The sequence below is a fragment of the Anomaloglossus baeobatrachus genome, chromosome 3 (assembly GCF_048569485.1).
Source record: "Anomaloglossus baeobatrachus isolate aAnoBae1 chromosome 3, aAnoBae1.hap1, whole genome shotgun sequence".
NCBI classification, from domain to species: domain Eukaryota; kingdom Metazoa; phylum Chordata; class Amphibia; order Anura; family Aromobatidae; genus Anomaloglossus; species Anomaloglossus baeobatrachus.
Window position 1 is genome coordinate 204,676,632 of NC_134355.1, and position 17,360 is coordinate 204,693,991.

The 17,360-nt window shown below is 45.9% G+C and overlaps 1 protein-coding gene across 1 annotated transcript in view; it reads right to left on the bottom strand.

Moving 5' to 3' along the window:
• The window catches only part of GALNT2 (polypeptide N-acetylgalactosaminyltransferase 2), a 188,410-nt gene that overhangs the window by 120,229 nt on the left and 50,821 nt on the right, over positions 1-17,360 (bottom strand). Inside the window, exons 2-3 of the mRNA XM_075339693.1 lie at positions 9,447-9,540; positions 6,193-6,346 (exon numbers count right to left, since the gene is read on the bottom strand). Of these exons, the coding sequence (XP_075195808.1) occupies positions 6,193-6,346; positions 9,447-9,540 (248 nt within the window). The remainder of the gene's footprint in view (positions 1-6,192; positions 6,347-9,446; positions 9,541-17,360) is intronic.

A 17,360-nucleotide genomic window follows, 5' to 3' on the forward strand; every position in this document is an offset into this window, starting at 1 on the left:
AGGATGGTTATGGAAGGAAGATAGGAGGCGCCGGACCATGATCAGTGACGCCAATCAGACCCGACCACCCCCCAGGTGAGTATAATAAAAGCTCTTTTTTTGCGATATACAGCGCAGCCTGGGCTCTTATATACAGTTTTCTAGAATTCTGTATACAAGGGCTCAGTGGTGGTGGATGCAGCTTATAGGGGACAAATCTGGTGACCGGGTCCCTTTAAAAACTTTGAAGCCATGAAAGGTAACAGAGTCCTTATCAGGTCTAGGGCTGTAATGTAATCACGATAATTTTGTATTGTGAAATCTGGTGACAAATCACCTAAGAGTAATAAAGCACAGTTCACATATAGATATGAAGAGAAGAACCAGTCCTTATCTCTTATCTGGAGTTTCAACATATCAAATCAACATACATCTAATAAAAGGCCAGTCCGGACATTTAGAAAATGCTTATGATAGCAATATGTGGGTATAAATAACAAAACCGGCAAATCCCCACCTTCTACGTCCCATAATCAATCTGGTTTTCCTTGCCTACATTGATGCGACCTGAGTTGGGAGCACTACACGATATCGGATTTTTGTTTTTAACTTATATGCAACTTATACAGGTAAAATAGGAAAATTTAGACAAAATTGATAGTTTCTGCTTCTTTGTATTTGGTTTTAGTGTGAATGTTCATGTAGAAAACAGCAAGATGCCACATAGGAGGATAACATCACATATCAAAAGATTTTCACCCTAATGCGTTGTGATCAGCCACAACCACTGACTTAGGCAATGTTCACATTGGGCTTTTTTGCTGCGTTTATTAGCTGAAGTTTTGCCTTGGTTTAAGCAAATCCATGCTAATAAAAGGTGCTTTTTTCAGTCCCAGCAAAGTCTGAGATTTCTGAAATCTCATGCACACACACAAACACCTGCAGATTTTTTCCTGCACCGTTTTGTCCACCACCTGCGTTTTTGCTGCCGAACATCGCATTCCACTCGGACCAATATCAGCCTATGTGCCAGCACCCATGAGCGATTATTTTCTCAGCCCTAATCGGACCGAGAAAACAATTGCAGCATGCTGTGACTGTAATGAGAGACTCTTTCTCTCGCACCCATTCAAGTGTATTGGTCGAGAGAAAGATCGCACTGCACTCGCGGTACACCGGTGTACCGTGCGTGCAGAGCGAGAATGGCAATAGCCGGCTACGGAGGACAGAGTGAGAGAAATCCCTCCCTCCCCTCCGCAGCGCGGGCTCGCCCATCCTCAGCACCGGCCCGCCCCCGCAGCTGTGGTCTGCTCGCAGTGTCGGACCTCAGTCGCAGTGACACTCTGCTTCTATTGTGCTGCCAGCATGAGAAGAGTGTCATGCGAGGATCACACTAGTGCCTCGTGTGGCCCCGGCCTTATACTTTTCTTCTAATTCTTCCACTCCTGGTTTTGACTTACAAATACTGAGATGAAAGCCACTACTCAGTGTGCACGTGGCTGAACACATAGATAGATAGATAGATCTATCTATCTATCCATCTCAAAGCAGCAGTCCGCCCCGATTTACGCCCGAGAACAGCTTGCTCCTGCTTCATTTTGAGTTTTGTTTACAAAATATCCCTCTTTTGTTCATTCTTTGGCCTTAACCCAATATATTTAGGTCATACACTCGTGCTAGGACACCAATCATGTTCTACCAACTCCAACAAGCTTTTATACCATGAGTGAGCCGATTGTCACTTTTATACTTCTGCCTAAGGCTAGGTTCACATTTCCGTCAATTTGTATCAGTCACAATCCGCGGCTCTGGTACACAACGGAATCCGTTTGGCGGATTCTGTTGTTTCCCATAGACTTGTATGAGTGGCGGATTGCGACTGATGACCTTGCGTTGCATCCGCTGCGTGGCGCATCAGTCGTCTTTAGACTGACCGCCGGGCGGAAACAACGCAGAATGTAACGTTTTTTGGGCCGTCAAAATTAACGCACCGCGCAGGAATCTGTCGCAATCCATCAAGCTTGTAATGGATGTCTATGGTGCTGGATTCCTTCGTAATCAGTCTTACGACGGAATCCAGTGCTGGATACCGTCATGCTCTACTGAGCATGCCCAGCATGTTTGGTACAGCCACTGGGCAGTCCCAAACACAAACGGATCACGACGGATCCGTCAAAAAACAGATGCACAGCGGATGTAACGGACACAACGGATCAGTTTTTTCACAGGATTCCTGTGAACAGAATCCTGTGAAAAACACATCCGTTGCGTCAGTTGCCATCTAAAAAACAGATCCGTCGCTGACGGACCTGAGTAGGGCAGCTGATTATTAATGTAAACCATTCAGTTGTGGCCCATCAGTTTGATTTCCTGGGGGGTTTTGTACACCCCCACTACCCCAGCATATACTCTAATATATCCAGGGATGGGCGAGTGATAGGTCTGCAGACCCATTATCTTTGCTTGAGCAAGCTCCCAGGGTTTACATTTATCACAAAGATATACAGTATGTCACAGAAGTGAGTACACCCTTACATTATTGTAATTATCTTTTCCTGGGACAACCCTTTAAATATGACACTGCTATAATGTAAAGTAGTCAGTGTGCAGCTTGTATAAGGCCTCGCTCACGAGTGTGAATCGACTGAGTCCAATGGGAGAACATCTGCTGCTGCACTCGGACCAATCTTACTCAATGAGGCAGAGCAGATCGGCGATTTTTTTTCTCATTCGGATTTGTGATGACAAAAAAAGTCACAGCATGTTGTGTATGGTCACATAAATCAAACGCAACAAGTCAATGGGCAAAAGAAAAACACCAGACGGCACACTGTGCTATTCTGTAGCACAGAACACTATAAATGGTCGCTTTGTGATATGCTGTATGTGGCTGCACCGTGACACGAGCCTCTGTATCCTTGTCTGACACCTTATCTGTACGACCCGTGTGATCAGCATCGGAAATAGAAACACCTTTATGTCACAGACTTCATTCGTCTTATGAAGCAAAGATGACTAAACCGCGGGCCATCGAGTATTAATACCTCCACTATGTAGGTCACCAAGGATGCAAACATTAACCTCTTCCATGCCCTGCAGCACCCAGGTGTACACAGAGAAGCCCCTCTAGTGTAACAGCAGTGAGGCAGGAATCCCACTGTACCAGGCTCCGGTACTAGCATGCTAGGTGTACAGAGCAGGGAGGCTGGAATCCCACTGTACCAGGCTCCGGTACCAGCATGCTAGGTGTACAGAGCAGCGAGGCAGGAATCCCACTGTACCAGGCTCCGGTACCAGCATGCTAGGTGTACAGAGCAGTGAGGCTGGAATCCCACTGTACCAGGCTCCGGTACTAGCATGCTAGGTGTACAGAGCAGTGAGGCAGGAATCCCACTGTACCAGGCTCCGGTACTAGCATGCTAGGTGTACACAGCAGTGAGGCTGGAATCCCACTGTACCAGGCTCCAGTACTAGCATGCTAGGTGTACAGAGCAGTGAGGCAGGAATCCCACTGTACCAGGCTCCGGTACCAGCATGCTAGGTGTACAGAGCAGTGAGGCTGGAATCCCACTGTACCAGGCTCCGGTACTAGCATGCTAGGTGTACAGAGCAGTGAGGCTGGAATCCCACTGTACCAGGCTCCAGTACCAGCATGCTAGGTGTACAGAGCAGCGAGGCAGGAATCCCACTGTACCAGGCTCCGGTACCAGCATGCTAGGTGTACAGAGCAGCGAGGCAGGAATCCCACTGTACCAGGCTCCGGTACCAGCATGCTAGGTGTACAGAGCAGTGAGGCTGGAATCCCACTGTACCAGGCTCCGGTACTAGCATGCTAGGTGTACAGAGCAGCGAGGCTGGAATCCCACTGTACCAGGCTCCGGTACTAGCATGCTAGGTGTACAGAGCAGGGAGGCTGGAATCCCACTGTACCAGGCTCCGGTACCAGCATGCTAGGTGTACAGAGCAGTGAGGCAGGAATCCCACTGTACCAGGCTCCGGTACCAGCATGCTAGGTGTACAGAGCAGTGAGGCTGGAATCCAACTGTACCAGGCTCCGGTACTAGCATGCTAGGTGTACACAGCAGTGAGGCTGGAATCCCACTGTACCAGGCTCCAGTACCAGCATGCTAGGTGTACAGAGCAGCGAGGCAGGAATCCCACTGTACCAGGCTCCGGTACCAGCATGCTAGGTGTACAGAGCAGCGAGGCAGGAATCCCACTGTACCAGGCTCCGGTACCAGCATGCTAGGTGTACAGAGCAGTGAGGCAGGAATCCCACTGTACCTGGCTCTAGTACCAGCATGCTAGGTGTACAGAGCAGTAAGGCAGGAATCCCACTGTACCTGGCTCTAGTACCAGCATGCTAGGCGTACACAGCAGTGAGGCTGGAATCCCACTGTACCAGGCTCCGGTACTAGCATGCTAGGTGTACAGAGCAGTGAGGCTGGAATCCCACTGTACCAGGCTCCGGTACCAGCATGCTAGGTGTACACAGCAGTGAGGCTGGAATCCCACTGTACCAGGCTCCAGTACCAGCATGCTAGGCGTACAGAGCAGTGAGGCTGGAATCCCACTGTACCAGGCTCTGGTACCAGCATGCTAGGTGTACAGAGCAGCGAGGCAGGAATCCTACTGTACCAGGCTCCGGTACTAGCATGCTAGGTGTACAGAGCAGTGAGGCTGGAATCCTACTGTACCAGGCACCAGTACCAGCATGCTAGGCGTACAGAGCAGTGAGGCTGGAATCCCACTGTACCAGGCTCCGGTACTAGCATGCTAGGCGTACAGAGCAGCGAGGCAGGAATCCTACTGTACCAGGCTCCGGTACTAGCATGCTAGGCGTACACAGCAGTGAAGCTGGAATCCCACTGTACCAGGCTCCGGTACTAGCATGCTAGGTGTACACAGCAGTGAGGCTGGAATCCCACTGTACCAGGCTCCGGTACCAGCATGCTAGGTGTACAGAGCAGCGAGGCTGGAATCCCACTGTACCAGGCTCCGGTACCAGCATGCTAGGTGTACAGAGCAGTAAGGCTGGAATCCCACTGTACCAGGCTCTGGTACCAGCATGCTAGGTGTACAGAGCAGTGAGGCAGGAATCCTACTGTACCAGGCACCAGTACCAGCATGCTAGGCGTACAGAGCAGTGAGGCTGGAATCCCACTGTACCAGGCTCCGGTACTAGCATGCTAGGTGTACAGAGCAGCGAGGCAGGAATCCTACTGTACCAGGCTCCGGTACTAGCATGCTAGGCGTACACAGCAGTGAAGCTGGAATCCCACTGTACCAGGCTCCGGTACTAGCATGCTAGGTGTACACAGCAGTAAGGCTGGAATCCCACTGTACCAGGCTCCGGTACTAGCATGCTAGGTGTACAGAGCAGTGAGGCTGGAATCCCACTGTACCAGGCTCCGGTACTAGCATGCTAGGTGTACAGAGCAGCGAGGCAGGAATCCTACTGTACCAGGCTCTGGTACTAGCATGCTAGGTGTACAGAGCAGAGGTGCCCTGTCTGGCATGTCTCTAAGCTCTGCCCACCATCACAATCCCCATCTTTCACCACTAGTTACTGGACAAATAAGTTCATCGTTTGTGAAAAACTTTTACATTGTGGTGTTTTTTTTTTTTAAATGACAAACAGAAATTGTACAGCATTATGAAAGGTGAACTTTGTGCTCAGTTTTCCACGTCATCATTAATATTTATATTGCAACAGTGCATGAAGTAAGTACACCCATCAGGTACAGGAGGAAATGAAATGTGAACAATTTGGTTGGGTTGGATCTTTATGTAAACATAAAAGGGAATCTGTCAGTCGGATGAGCCCTCCTAAGCCGTCTCCATGGGCATGTAGGTGATAGGAAGCGGAATAGAACGTTACCGGAATATCTGATGTCTTATTCCAGAGAAATCCACATTTTTCTTAACATATAAAGGAGCAGTTAAGATCTATGGCCGGACATGAGTCTTATTAAAGTGAGAAGGGGCATTACCGCCTTCACTGGATCGAGCGGTGTGTGGCGCAGTATTTTTTATACATTCACATATGGGAAATACTGTATGTCCTATGAGTTAGCAGGGTCACATTGCTACTTCAGTGATGGCGGGTCTCCCCATTAGATGAATGTCCGTTGACTCGGTTGATTTTGGAGGAACCAGCCATCACTATCTATTTTATGTGTCCTGACGAGTGTCGGGGCCAATAGCACTTACTGGTCGTGTCTTGTATCAGGAACGCTTCTGTCCATACGTAGTTTGTCACTTTCCACTTGATTGAATTTGTTCCGGGCATAAGCATCTTGACCTGGCCGAACTGCAGTAACCCCAACATAGGCTTCTTGATCAAAATCTTGCCACCGAACCTTACCTGACGGGGCAAAGAAAAATCTTACAATCCACAATGCAATCACAGCAGACATTCAATGAAGGTCTACCTGAAAGTCAGAGGATAAAGAATGGACAAGGATTTTCCAACAACCAAGCCCGGGACTGGAGAACTGAATGCAGGGCCTGCGCGTCTAACAAGGAACGTAGCAGCTACAGCTAGTTGTTATACATTTTTTGCACGTTTTTAGCCGCCTTGCTTGAATGGCTGATAAGTGCACTTACCACCAGATTTCACAATACAAACTGCATATAGTGCCTTGCAAATGTATTCACGTCCTTGGCTTTTTACCTATTTTGCTACATTGCAACCTGTAAGTATTTTTTTTATCCGATTTGTGTGTGATGAAGTAGCACTGAATAGTTTGGGGTTTTTTTGTCTGGGATCTTTACTGTGAAAATAATTGCAATATTTTAATATTTTGTACATTCTGAATTTAAATAAAATGTTATCACTTTTGATACTGACTCGAACTTCTCCTGTTTCTATACTGAATAGTCTAAGTTGAGGAAGTGAGAAAAATATAGGCAAAAATTACATTTATTCAATAAAATATAAATTGTCATATGTATTCATTCTTTTGCTATAAAGAATCTAAAAAGTTACAGTGTAAGCAAATACCTTCGTAAGTGAATGGAAGTCCACCTGTATGGAATCCAAGCGTGCCGGGGTCTGTCCGTATATACAAACCTTCTCTGAAAGGCTACAGAGGCTGCAACAGCATTAAGCAACAGGCACCACTAACCAAACAACACCATGAAGACCAAGGAGATCTCCAAACAAGTCAAAGATTGGGTGGTGAGAAGTACAAGTCAGGGTTGGGTCCTAAACTAATATCCCAATCTCTGATGATCCCCTGGAGAACCATCAAATCCAATATCAAATGGAAATAGCATGGTACCACAACAAACCTGCCAAGAGAGGGCACCAAAACAGTCAGCCTAGGCAACAAGAGCATTACCATAATTATAGAGCAGAACAGAGACCAAAAGGTAACCCTGAAGGAGCTGCAGAATTTCCAAGCATAGAAACTAGAGAATCTGTCCATACGATGACAATAAGCCGTAATAGAGCTGGTCTTTATGAGAGAGTGGCCAGGACAAAAGCCTTTACTTACAGCCAAAAATTGGAAGGCTCGTGCTGAGTTTGCCAAAAGACATGAAAGACTTCCCAAATGTATGAAGGAATGTTGGGTCGTCAAATGAGACCAAAATTTAGCTTTTTAACCACCAAGGTAAACGTTATTTCTGGAACCAAACCAACTAAGCTCATCACCCAAAGAACATCATCCCCACAGTGAAACATGGTGGTGGCAACAACATGCCATGGAGAGTCTTTTCTACAGCAAGGACAGGGAAAATGGTCTGAATCGAGGGGAAGATGGATGGTGGGAAATACAGGGATATTCTTTAGCAAAACCAGTTTCAGTCTGTCAGTGATTTGAGACTGGGTCAGAGATTCACCTTCCCATTTGACAAATAACCCAAAGCATACTGCTAAAGCAACAGTTGAGCGGTTTAAGGAGAAACGTGTAAAAGTATTGGAGTGGCCTAGTCAAAGCTCATACCTTAATCCAATTGAGAATCTGATCAGACTTGAAGATTGCTGTTCACCAGAGGAAACCTCTATCTTGAAGGTGGAAGAGTATATTTGCCTTGAGAAATGGGCAAAAATTCCAGTGACAAAATGTGGAAAGCTCAGAGACTTATCCAAAGCAAATGGCAACTGTAATTGCTGCAAAAGGAGGCTCTACAAAGTACTGATTTTGAAGTTTTCAGTTATTTTGTCTTATGGTTTTCTTTTTATTGTAAAGCAATAAACACATAATCACAGTTGTAGGCATGGTCTTTACACGAACTGATGTAAATCCTCAAAAACAGTGAAAGGCTATGTGCGCACGTTGCGTAATTACATGCAGTTACGCTGCGGTTTGTAGCGCAGCGTAACTGCATGCGTCCTGCGTCCCCTGCATAATCTATGAAGATTATGCAGGAGCCGTGCGCACGTGGCGTCTTAGAGCGCAGCGCTTCGGCTGCTGTCCGAAGCGCGCGTTCTAAGAAGTGACATGTCACTTCCTCCGTGCGCTTTGTCGGCAGCCCCCGCTCTGTCTATGGGAGTAGCTGCAGGCAGAGCGCATAGAATCGGCTTTTTTTTTTCACTACGGACATTTTCTGCAGCGATTTGAAGCACACGTGTGCTCTTCAGATCGCTGCAGAAATTTCTGCAGTGACTGTACGCAACGTGCGCACATAGCCAAATTCCATGTTGTGAGGTAGCAAAACATGAAAAAGCCCAGTGGGTGAATATTTTTGCAAGGCACTGTACATTACTAAAAACTGAATTCAATCTGATGAGGCTGGTGTGTTTACTTACAATATGCTAGCTTTGTCAATGCCCTTACAGGCTAAACCGTTATGCTAAAAGCTTAAGTGGCCTAAAATAACATACTTTTATTTCCAACTGTGATCAGTATTAGGCTAGTTTCACACTTGCGTTCAGCGCATTCCGTCACTATGGAGAATAGCGCAGTCCGTTAACGGGCTGCGCTATTCTCCATAGAGTTCTATGGACGACGCACTGTAACGCAAGTGTCTGCGTTGCATCCGCTGGACGACACAGCGTCGTTATTTTGACGCTGAGTCGGGCAGATGGAACGCGGCATGTAGCGTTTTTCTGCGCTTGGCGGAGTGTCAAAAAAACGCAACCTGCAGGAATCCGTTAGGCGTCCGTTGTTTTTATAATGGACGCCTATGGTGGCGGATTCCGTTAGAATGCGTCATTTGACGGATTCAGTTAACGCATCCGTCTTTACACACCTGCGCATGCCCAGATGTGAAGTCAAGGAAAAAAACTATAACGGATTGCGTTATTTTGTACGATCCGTAGCATTGCGTTGTGCCACTATATGCAACGCATCCGTTGCATGCGTCACACACCGCAATGCTACGGATCCCGTCCAACGCAAGTGTGAAACTAGCCTTAATGTAAAAGCATTAGCACAGCCATTTGTTTAAACAAGGTACATTTTTCTGTGCACGTGTCAAATTACATTAGTGCCATGATTGGTATTAAGATATAGTACCAGGTGGGAGGGTTTCCAAATTTTGAGCTCGCTCCTCTTCACTGACGCTCTGTGGATCTCTTTTCTTTACTGCACCAATTTCATTCCAGTCCTCCTGAAGAAAAATAAAGGAAAGGGTAAAATCAAAGTTTGGCTTTTTCTCCTTGCAAATAACATTTAACCCCTTATATCAACATTTGACACACAGTTACATCCTATGCCGGCTCCCTGACTTTGATGCAGCCACCTTAGACAGCTGCGCGAGGAGAGGAGTAGTGAATAGTGAGATAAACAAGGTTTTTAAAAACTCAAAATATATATATTTACATGAAAGGTTTAAATTACCTCCTTTCCCCCCCATTAAACACACATTCCCCTTCTCCTCCTCCCCAGTCCCTTGATTTATTAAAATATAAAACTAGTTAACCCGGTAAACAGCATAATGAGGAAAAAATGTAAACACCAGAATGATGGCTTTTTGCCTGCAGCAACACGGCAAAAAAAACAAACTGCGATCAACTTCTAGCTATCCCAATATGGTATCATTAAAAATATAGAGGACTGTCAGCACAGAATGACTGTTCATCCAAGCACAGGGGCTCAGTGCATCACGGTGGGCTAATCACTTAAAGAGAATCTGTCAGCAGGTTTCTGCAGTGTAAAAAGAAGACGGCATGCTGCAAGAGTTAAAACAGAGAATTCAGCCCTGCATCGGTTATCTCACAGTCTTTTCTTTTTGGTTTACTTGCTACTTAGTTTAAGCCTCTTATCTTTATCATTAGCATGTCTCAGCAGCTCCTGGGCTGTAGTCTGACTCTGTCCCTTTCTGTGATTAGCAGTTTCTGTGCATGGAAATGTACACTGAAATCCTGGTATTGGTGAAGACAGCAATCCCAGCACTGCTACATGCAAAATCTAAAATCTTTCACTGTTTCAGAACGGCTGTAGTCACTAATCTAAGTGATACCACGTTCAACTCAGGGCCTCTTTGACTACATCATGCTGCTCTCTGATGGTGCAAAAATCGGCAGATTCCCTTTTAGTACACCATCCACCTGCTGGTTTTCCCTCTATATCGTCCTTTCTATGTCAATGAAGACAATGTAGTCAATGAAAGAAGAAGAGAATGGTTGAGATTGAGGGAAAGCAAGTAGGTGGGAGGTGCACTTAAAAGCCCCGCTATGATGCTCGAGCATCTGTAACGGGTTTGCAGAGACATTCTGGGCCTTTAAGCTGTACATCCAGTTATGGTGAAAAATCAGTTTATCGTAGGAGACTGCTACCGAGCACAAAATCCCTCATGAAAGCCATTCAGAATCACCATTAGGCTATGTGCCCACCTTGCGTTGTGTCCCTGCAGAAATTTCTGCAGCGATTTGAACAGCACATGTGCGCTTCAAATCGCTGCAGAAACACTGCGTAATGAATGCAGTGAAAAAGCCAATTTCATGCGCTCTGGATGCAGCCCCCACCATAGAGCGGGACCTGCATCCAAAGTACACGGAATACGTGACATGTTGCTTTTTAGAACGCAGCGATTTGGCAGCCTGCAAATCGCTGCCATCTAAAACGCAACGTGCGCATGGATTATGCACAATCTTCATAGATTGTGCTGGGGACGCAGGACGCATGCAGTTACGCTGCAGTGCAATACGCAGCACAACTGCACACAAATATGCAACGTGGGCACAGAGTCTTATTGTGCACAGTCATGGCCAAAAGTTTTGAGAATGCTACAAATATTAATTTTACAAAGTCTACTGCTTAAGTTTTTCTAATGGCAATTTGCATATACTCCAGAATGTCATAAAGAGTGAGCAGCTTAAAAGCAATTACTTGCAAAGTCAATATTGGCTAAGAAAATGAACTTTAACCCCCAAAACACATTTCAACATCATTACATTCCTGCCTTAAAAGGAGCAGTTAACATTGTTTTAGTGATTGTTCCATTAACACAGGTGTGGGTGTTGATGAGGAAAGGGCTGGCGATCAGTCATGATTAAGAAAGGACACTACTGGACACTTTAAAAAGGAGGCTGGTGCTTGGTATCATTGTTTCTCTTCAGTTAACCATGGTTATCTCTAAAGAAACACGTGCAGCCATCATTGCTCTGCACAAAAATGGCCTAACAGGGAAGAGTATCGCAGCTACAAAGATTGCACCTCAGTCAACAATCTATCGCATCATCAAGAACTTCAAGGAGAGAGCTTCCATTGTTGACAAAAAGGCTCCAGGGCGCCCAAGAAGGACCAGCAAACGCCAGGACCGTATCTTAAAACTGTTTCAGCTGCGGGATCGGACTACCAGCAGTGCCGAGCTAGCTCAGCAATGGCAGCAGGCTGGTGTGAGTGCTTCTGCACGCACTGTGAGGCGGAGACTGCTTGAGCAAGGCCTGGTTTCAAGGAGGGCAGCAAACAAGCCACTTCTCTGCAGAAAAAACATCAGGGACTGACTGATATTCTGCAAAAGGTACAGGGAGTGGACTGCTGAGGACTGGGGTAAAGTCATTTTCTCAGATGAATCCCCTTTTCGATTGTTTGGGACATCTGGAAAACAGCTTATTAGGAGAAGAGGAGGTGAGCGCTAACACCAGTCTTGTCTCATGCCAACTGTTAAGCATCCCGAAACGATTCATGTGTGGGGTTGCTTCTCAGCCAAGGGAATCGGCTCACTCACAGTCTTGCCTAACAACACAGCCATGAATAAAGAATGATACCAGAATGTCCTCCAAGAGCAACTTCTCCCAACTGTCCAAGAGCAGTTTGGCGCCAAACAATGCCTTTTCCAGCATGATGGAGCACCTTGCCATAAAGCAAAGGTGATCACTAAATGGCTCATGGAACAAAACAGAGGTTTTGGGTCCATGGCCTGGAAACTCCCCAGATCTTAATCCCATTGAGAACTTGTGGGCAATCATCAAGAGACGGGTGGACAAACAAAAACCAACAAATTCTGGCAAAATGCAAGCATTGCTTATGCAAAAATGGACAGCTATCAGTCAGGATTTGGTCCAGAAGTTGATTGAGAGCATGCCAGGGAGAATTGCAGAGGTCCTGAAGAAGAAGGGTCAACACTGCAAATATTGACTTGCTGCATTAACTCATTCTAACTGTCAATATAACCTTTTGGTACTCATAATATGATTGCAATTATATTTCTGTATGTGATGTAAACATCAGACAAACAGTTAAAAACCAGAGGGCAAAAGATCATGTGAAAATAGAATTTTGGTGTCATTCTCAAAACTTTTGGCCATGACTGACTCGTGCTCATGTGTAAAAATGCTTATCCTACAAATACAGTTACTATGTTGATGCACTGGTCCTGAAGAAGAGGTGTATCCTCGAAACGCGTAGACCGATGGAATAAAAGAATACGTTTATAACATCAACGTGCTACATCTTCATTTTGGCTGATGCGCGGCATTAACCCCCTCTTCACTCTGATTTGTATGCACATTCTTGTGGGGCTGCAGCAGACGCCTTCATCCTATGCTCTATCAGTGGTTGTGACTATCTCACAACCTTTTCAGGTGAGTGTATTTTTCCTGATCTACCTCACTGATCTGTTGGTATTACACTATCAGCGCTCCTTATTTTTCAGTTTATCCTACAAATAACACTTATTTCAACTTAGGCCAACATTCAATTAAACTGCTTGACAGGGAGAAAGGCTTCATTCTGACCGTTGTTCACGCCAGCCTTGATGAGGAATGATGCAGCCGGACTCTTCAGATTCAGGAATGATTCCTTATGAATCAGGAGCGCCAGCAGAGAGGCGTTCACCTCAGTATGCGCCTTGCCACAAATTCTACTCCACTCTTTGCTGGAGTAAGATTTGTGTCATAGCAAACGCAGCTGCACAGCATGAATTCTGACAATTGGGACTCCCCACACCCCATCGCAGCTCAGCCCACTTTGTCAGAACTGAGCATAGTCTGAAAACACCAAAAGGTCCATAATTTAAGCAAACCTGCTATTTGCTCCAAAATTATGTGACATTTCAAAGCTTTTTATGACAAAATACAGATCTAAAAACTTTGATAAATCAGACCCAATGAATTTGCATTTCCCAAAACTTCAGCACACTCTGCTAGTTCCTTTTTATAGCCACCAAGCATAAACTAGCAACAGAAAACAAATGAACCCATTATGGAGGGGTTAAGACTTGCTGCGTCCTCTACAACTATTACTCCACATCAGACTACTGCTACTCTCTACAATCTTGGAGAGAAATCTAATGTGACCCCAGGCAGTAAATAAAGGTAAGGCATGAGGTCTGCGGCAGCAGGCATAGCCTATAGGACAATCCTAGATTCAAAAAATCTGAAGAAAAAAAAAAAAAAGATGGTGTGACATCCCTACTGTGAAACATGGAGATCCAGGTGCACTGGTGTGACATCCCTACTGTGAAACATGGAGATCCAGGTGCACTGGTGTGACATCCCTACTGTGAAACATGGAGATCCAGGTGCACTGGTGTGACATCCCTACTGTGAAACATGGAGATCCAGGTGCACTGGTGTGACATCCCTACTGTGAAACATGGAGATCCAGGTGCACTGGTGTGACATCCCTACTGTGAAACATGGAGATCCAGGTGCACTGGTGTGACATCCCTACTGTGAAACATGGAGATCCAGGTGCACTGGTGTGACATCCCTACTGTGAAACATGGAGATCCAGGTACACTGGTGTGACATCCTTACTGTGAAACATGGAGATCCAGGTACACTGGTGTGACATCCTTACTGTGAAACATGGAGATCCAGGTACACTGGTGTGACATCCTTACTGTGAAACATGCAGATCCAGGTGCACTGGTGTGACATCCCTACTGTGAAACATGGAGATCCAGGTACACTGGTGTGACATCCCCACTGTGAAATATGCAGATCCAGGTGCACTGGTGTGACATCGCTACTGTGAAACATGGAGATCCAGGTGCACTAGTGTGACATCGCTACTGTGAAACATGGAGATCCAGGTGCACTGGTGTGACATCCCCACTGTGAAACATGGAGATCCAGGTGTACTGGTGTGACATCCCCACTGTGAAACATGGAGATGCAGGTGCACTGGTGTGACATCCCCACTGTGAAACATGGAGATCCAGGTACACTGGTGTGACATCCCCACTGTGAAATATGCAGATCCAGGTGCACTGGTGTGACATCGCTACTGTGAAACATGGAGATCCAGGTGCACTGGTGTGACATCCTTACTGTGAAACATGGAGATCCAGGTGCACTGGTGTGACATCCCCACTGTGAAACATGGAGATCCAGGTGCACTGGTGTGACATCCCCACTGTGAAACATGGAGATGCAGGTACACTGGTGTGACATCCCCACTGTGAAATATGCAGATCCAGGTGCACTGGTGTGACATCCCTACTGTGAAATATGCAGATCCAGGTGCACTGGTGTGACATCCCTACTGTGAAATCTGCAGATCCAGGTGCACTGGTGTGACATCCCCACTGTGAAACATGGAGATCCAGGTGCACTGGTGTGACATCGCTACTGTGAAACATGGAGATCCAGGTGCACTGGTGTGACATCCCCACTGTGAAACATGGAGATCCAGGTGCACTGGTGTGACATCCCCACTGTGAAATATGCAGATCCAGGTGCACTGGTGTGACATCCCCACTGTGAAACATGGAGATCCAGGTACACTGGTGTGACATCCTTACTGTGAAACATGGAGATCCAGGTGCACTGGTGTGATATCCCCACTGTGAAACATGTAGATCCAGGTGCACTGGTGTGACATCCCCACTGTGAAACATGGAGATCCAGATGCACTGGTGTGACATCCCTACTGTGAAACATGGAGATCCAGGTGCACTGGTGTGACATCCCCACTGTGAAACAAGAAGACAGAGGTGTGCTGTTCTGGGGGGTGCACTGTATTGTCCGCGTGATTGAAGCCTTTATAGCTTTTGCACTAAGCAGCGGTACACTCCACAATTACTTAAGTACACACTATACCGAGGCCATAGGTAAGATATTCAGATGAAGAATAAATAAAATAGACAATTCATCATGTATTTTGGCCTGTGTAATGGAATTACACCGCTAATGTCTGTTCATACAAAACCATTCCTACTAAGCAAACATCTCAAACAGCTCTCGGCACAAACCCTTTCCCTTGCCAGACCGTTATATCATCCATAACATCACTAACGTCTCCAAGGAGGTTTATTCAGCTTTACCTTTTACTCTAACCCCATCGCACATAATATGTAGCTGTACATCCTACTCTGGGGTGAGTATAGAGCTGGTGGGGTACGCAGCAATGAGCGCTAACGCCTGCTGTTTAGGCACCGCCAGCGGCCATGCTGAAGTCCCAGGTGACCGTTTTTGTACTGCACAGGCTGGGCTCGAAAGGAGACTGATGTTTTCCCTACATGCAGTAATTCTGGAATATTTAGAATATAATAAAGGTTATTAAGTGATCACAAAGCTCAAGGCTTCTAAAGGGAATAAAAAAACAACAACGAAGTGAAACGTAACTTAAGTTTTTAAATATTTAATATATTAAAATAAATAAATAAAAAATAGAAAGGTTCAAATAACCCCCATTCCCATATCCAATTATAATGAAGTGGAAAAATAAACATAATAATTGGTACTGCCATGTCCAGAAAAGTCACATCAATGAAAATAAAACAATTTTTCAAACTACATCGGCAAAACATGGCTCTTGGAAGAAGGGAAGGAAAACCCAACAGCGCCTCGGTCTGTGGCTGTAGAGGTGACATCGAGTGAACACCATAACCGGCAAACGCCGAGCTCAGCGATCGGGGTCACTACTGTCACAGAACGTCTGCCATGTAACACAGACCAGGGCCAGTTTGGCCATTTTAACGTTTCTATAAAAAGGACAACCCCTTTAAGGATAGGGAAAAAAAAATGTACAGAATATAATTGGAGAATCCTCAGACTAACTAAGCAAAGAATACAAGCGGCACCTCTAGACCAGACGAGAGGGAGCAAAAGACGTGCTAGTAAGCCGCGGTAATGCTTCTCGGCTGCTAATCTTCTTAGGGATCATGAAAACATGGACAAAGCTCCTGAGTAATACACGGCCTTATAAATAGACACAAAGCTCTGTCTTCTAGAAAGTACAGGATGCAGGCATTTGCTGCTGAAAAATATTCTATATTTGCAGGATTATTGTTATTAGCACAGTATACATAGCATGAAGTAATCGTCCCTTCCCACATTACAAGTAGAAATGCAAACATGGCGGCTACATGCCAGATACAGAATGAAAGGCCATCTATAAGCCAAGGAATAATCAGAATGGCAAGCGCTTGCTATGGTCAGGGATATTCATAACCTTCTAGCCACTCTCCCCTGATTGACAACTTTCTGCCTATGGAAAGTCTCTGCATTGCTGCTGTGGGCAGTGCTGGACGGAGCTCAGCCGCAGCAGGAAAGCCACAGAAAGTGAAGATGATCTCTGCCCCGCCTCAGACAGGGCTGCATAGCCTGGTGACTGATGTAAAAGGGAACCCGACAGCAGGATTTACCCTATTATCTAATTACCGCACCCCACTCATCATGATATGCGGATTTCTAGCTGCAGTCTCTGTGGTGCCCATGAGCCTCCAGAGCGCCCCTCGGAGTGTTCAGCAGACGTGTAGACATTCATAGGAAACAAAAACTGCCAATAAGTAGGATACAAGGCATACACCGGTGAAAGATCATGTACTTTCTACATGCACATACACAATGTCACCTGAAGTATGTCCACATGATCAGGGTTTGCAGCGTTTTGGAGGCGTGTTTTTGCTCCAGCTAAAACGCTGCATTGTACAGTATAGGCACAATGAATGGGATTTATAAAACTCCCATACCCACTGCGCTTCTTTTAGACAGTGTAACATGACATGCAGAGCAACTTCCTGAGCCGCAGCATGTC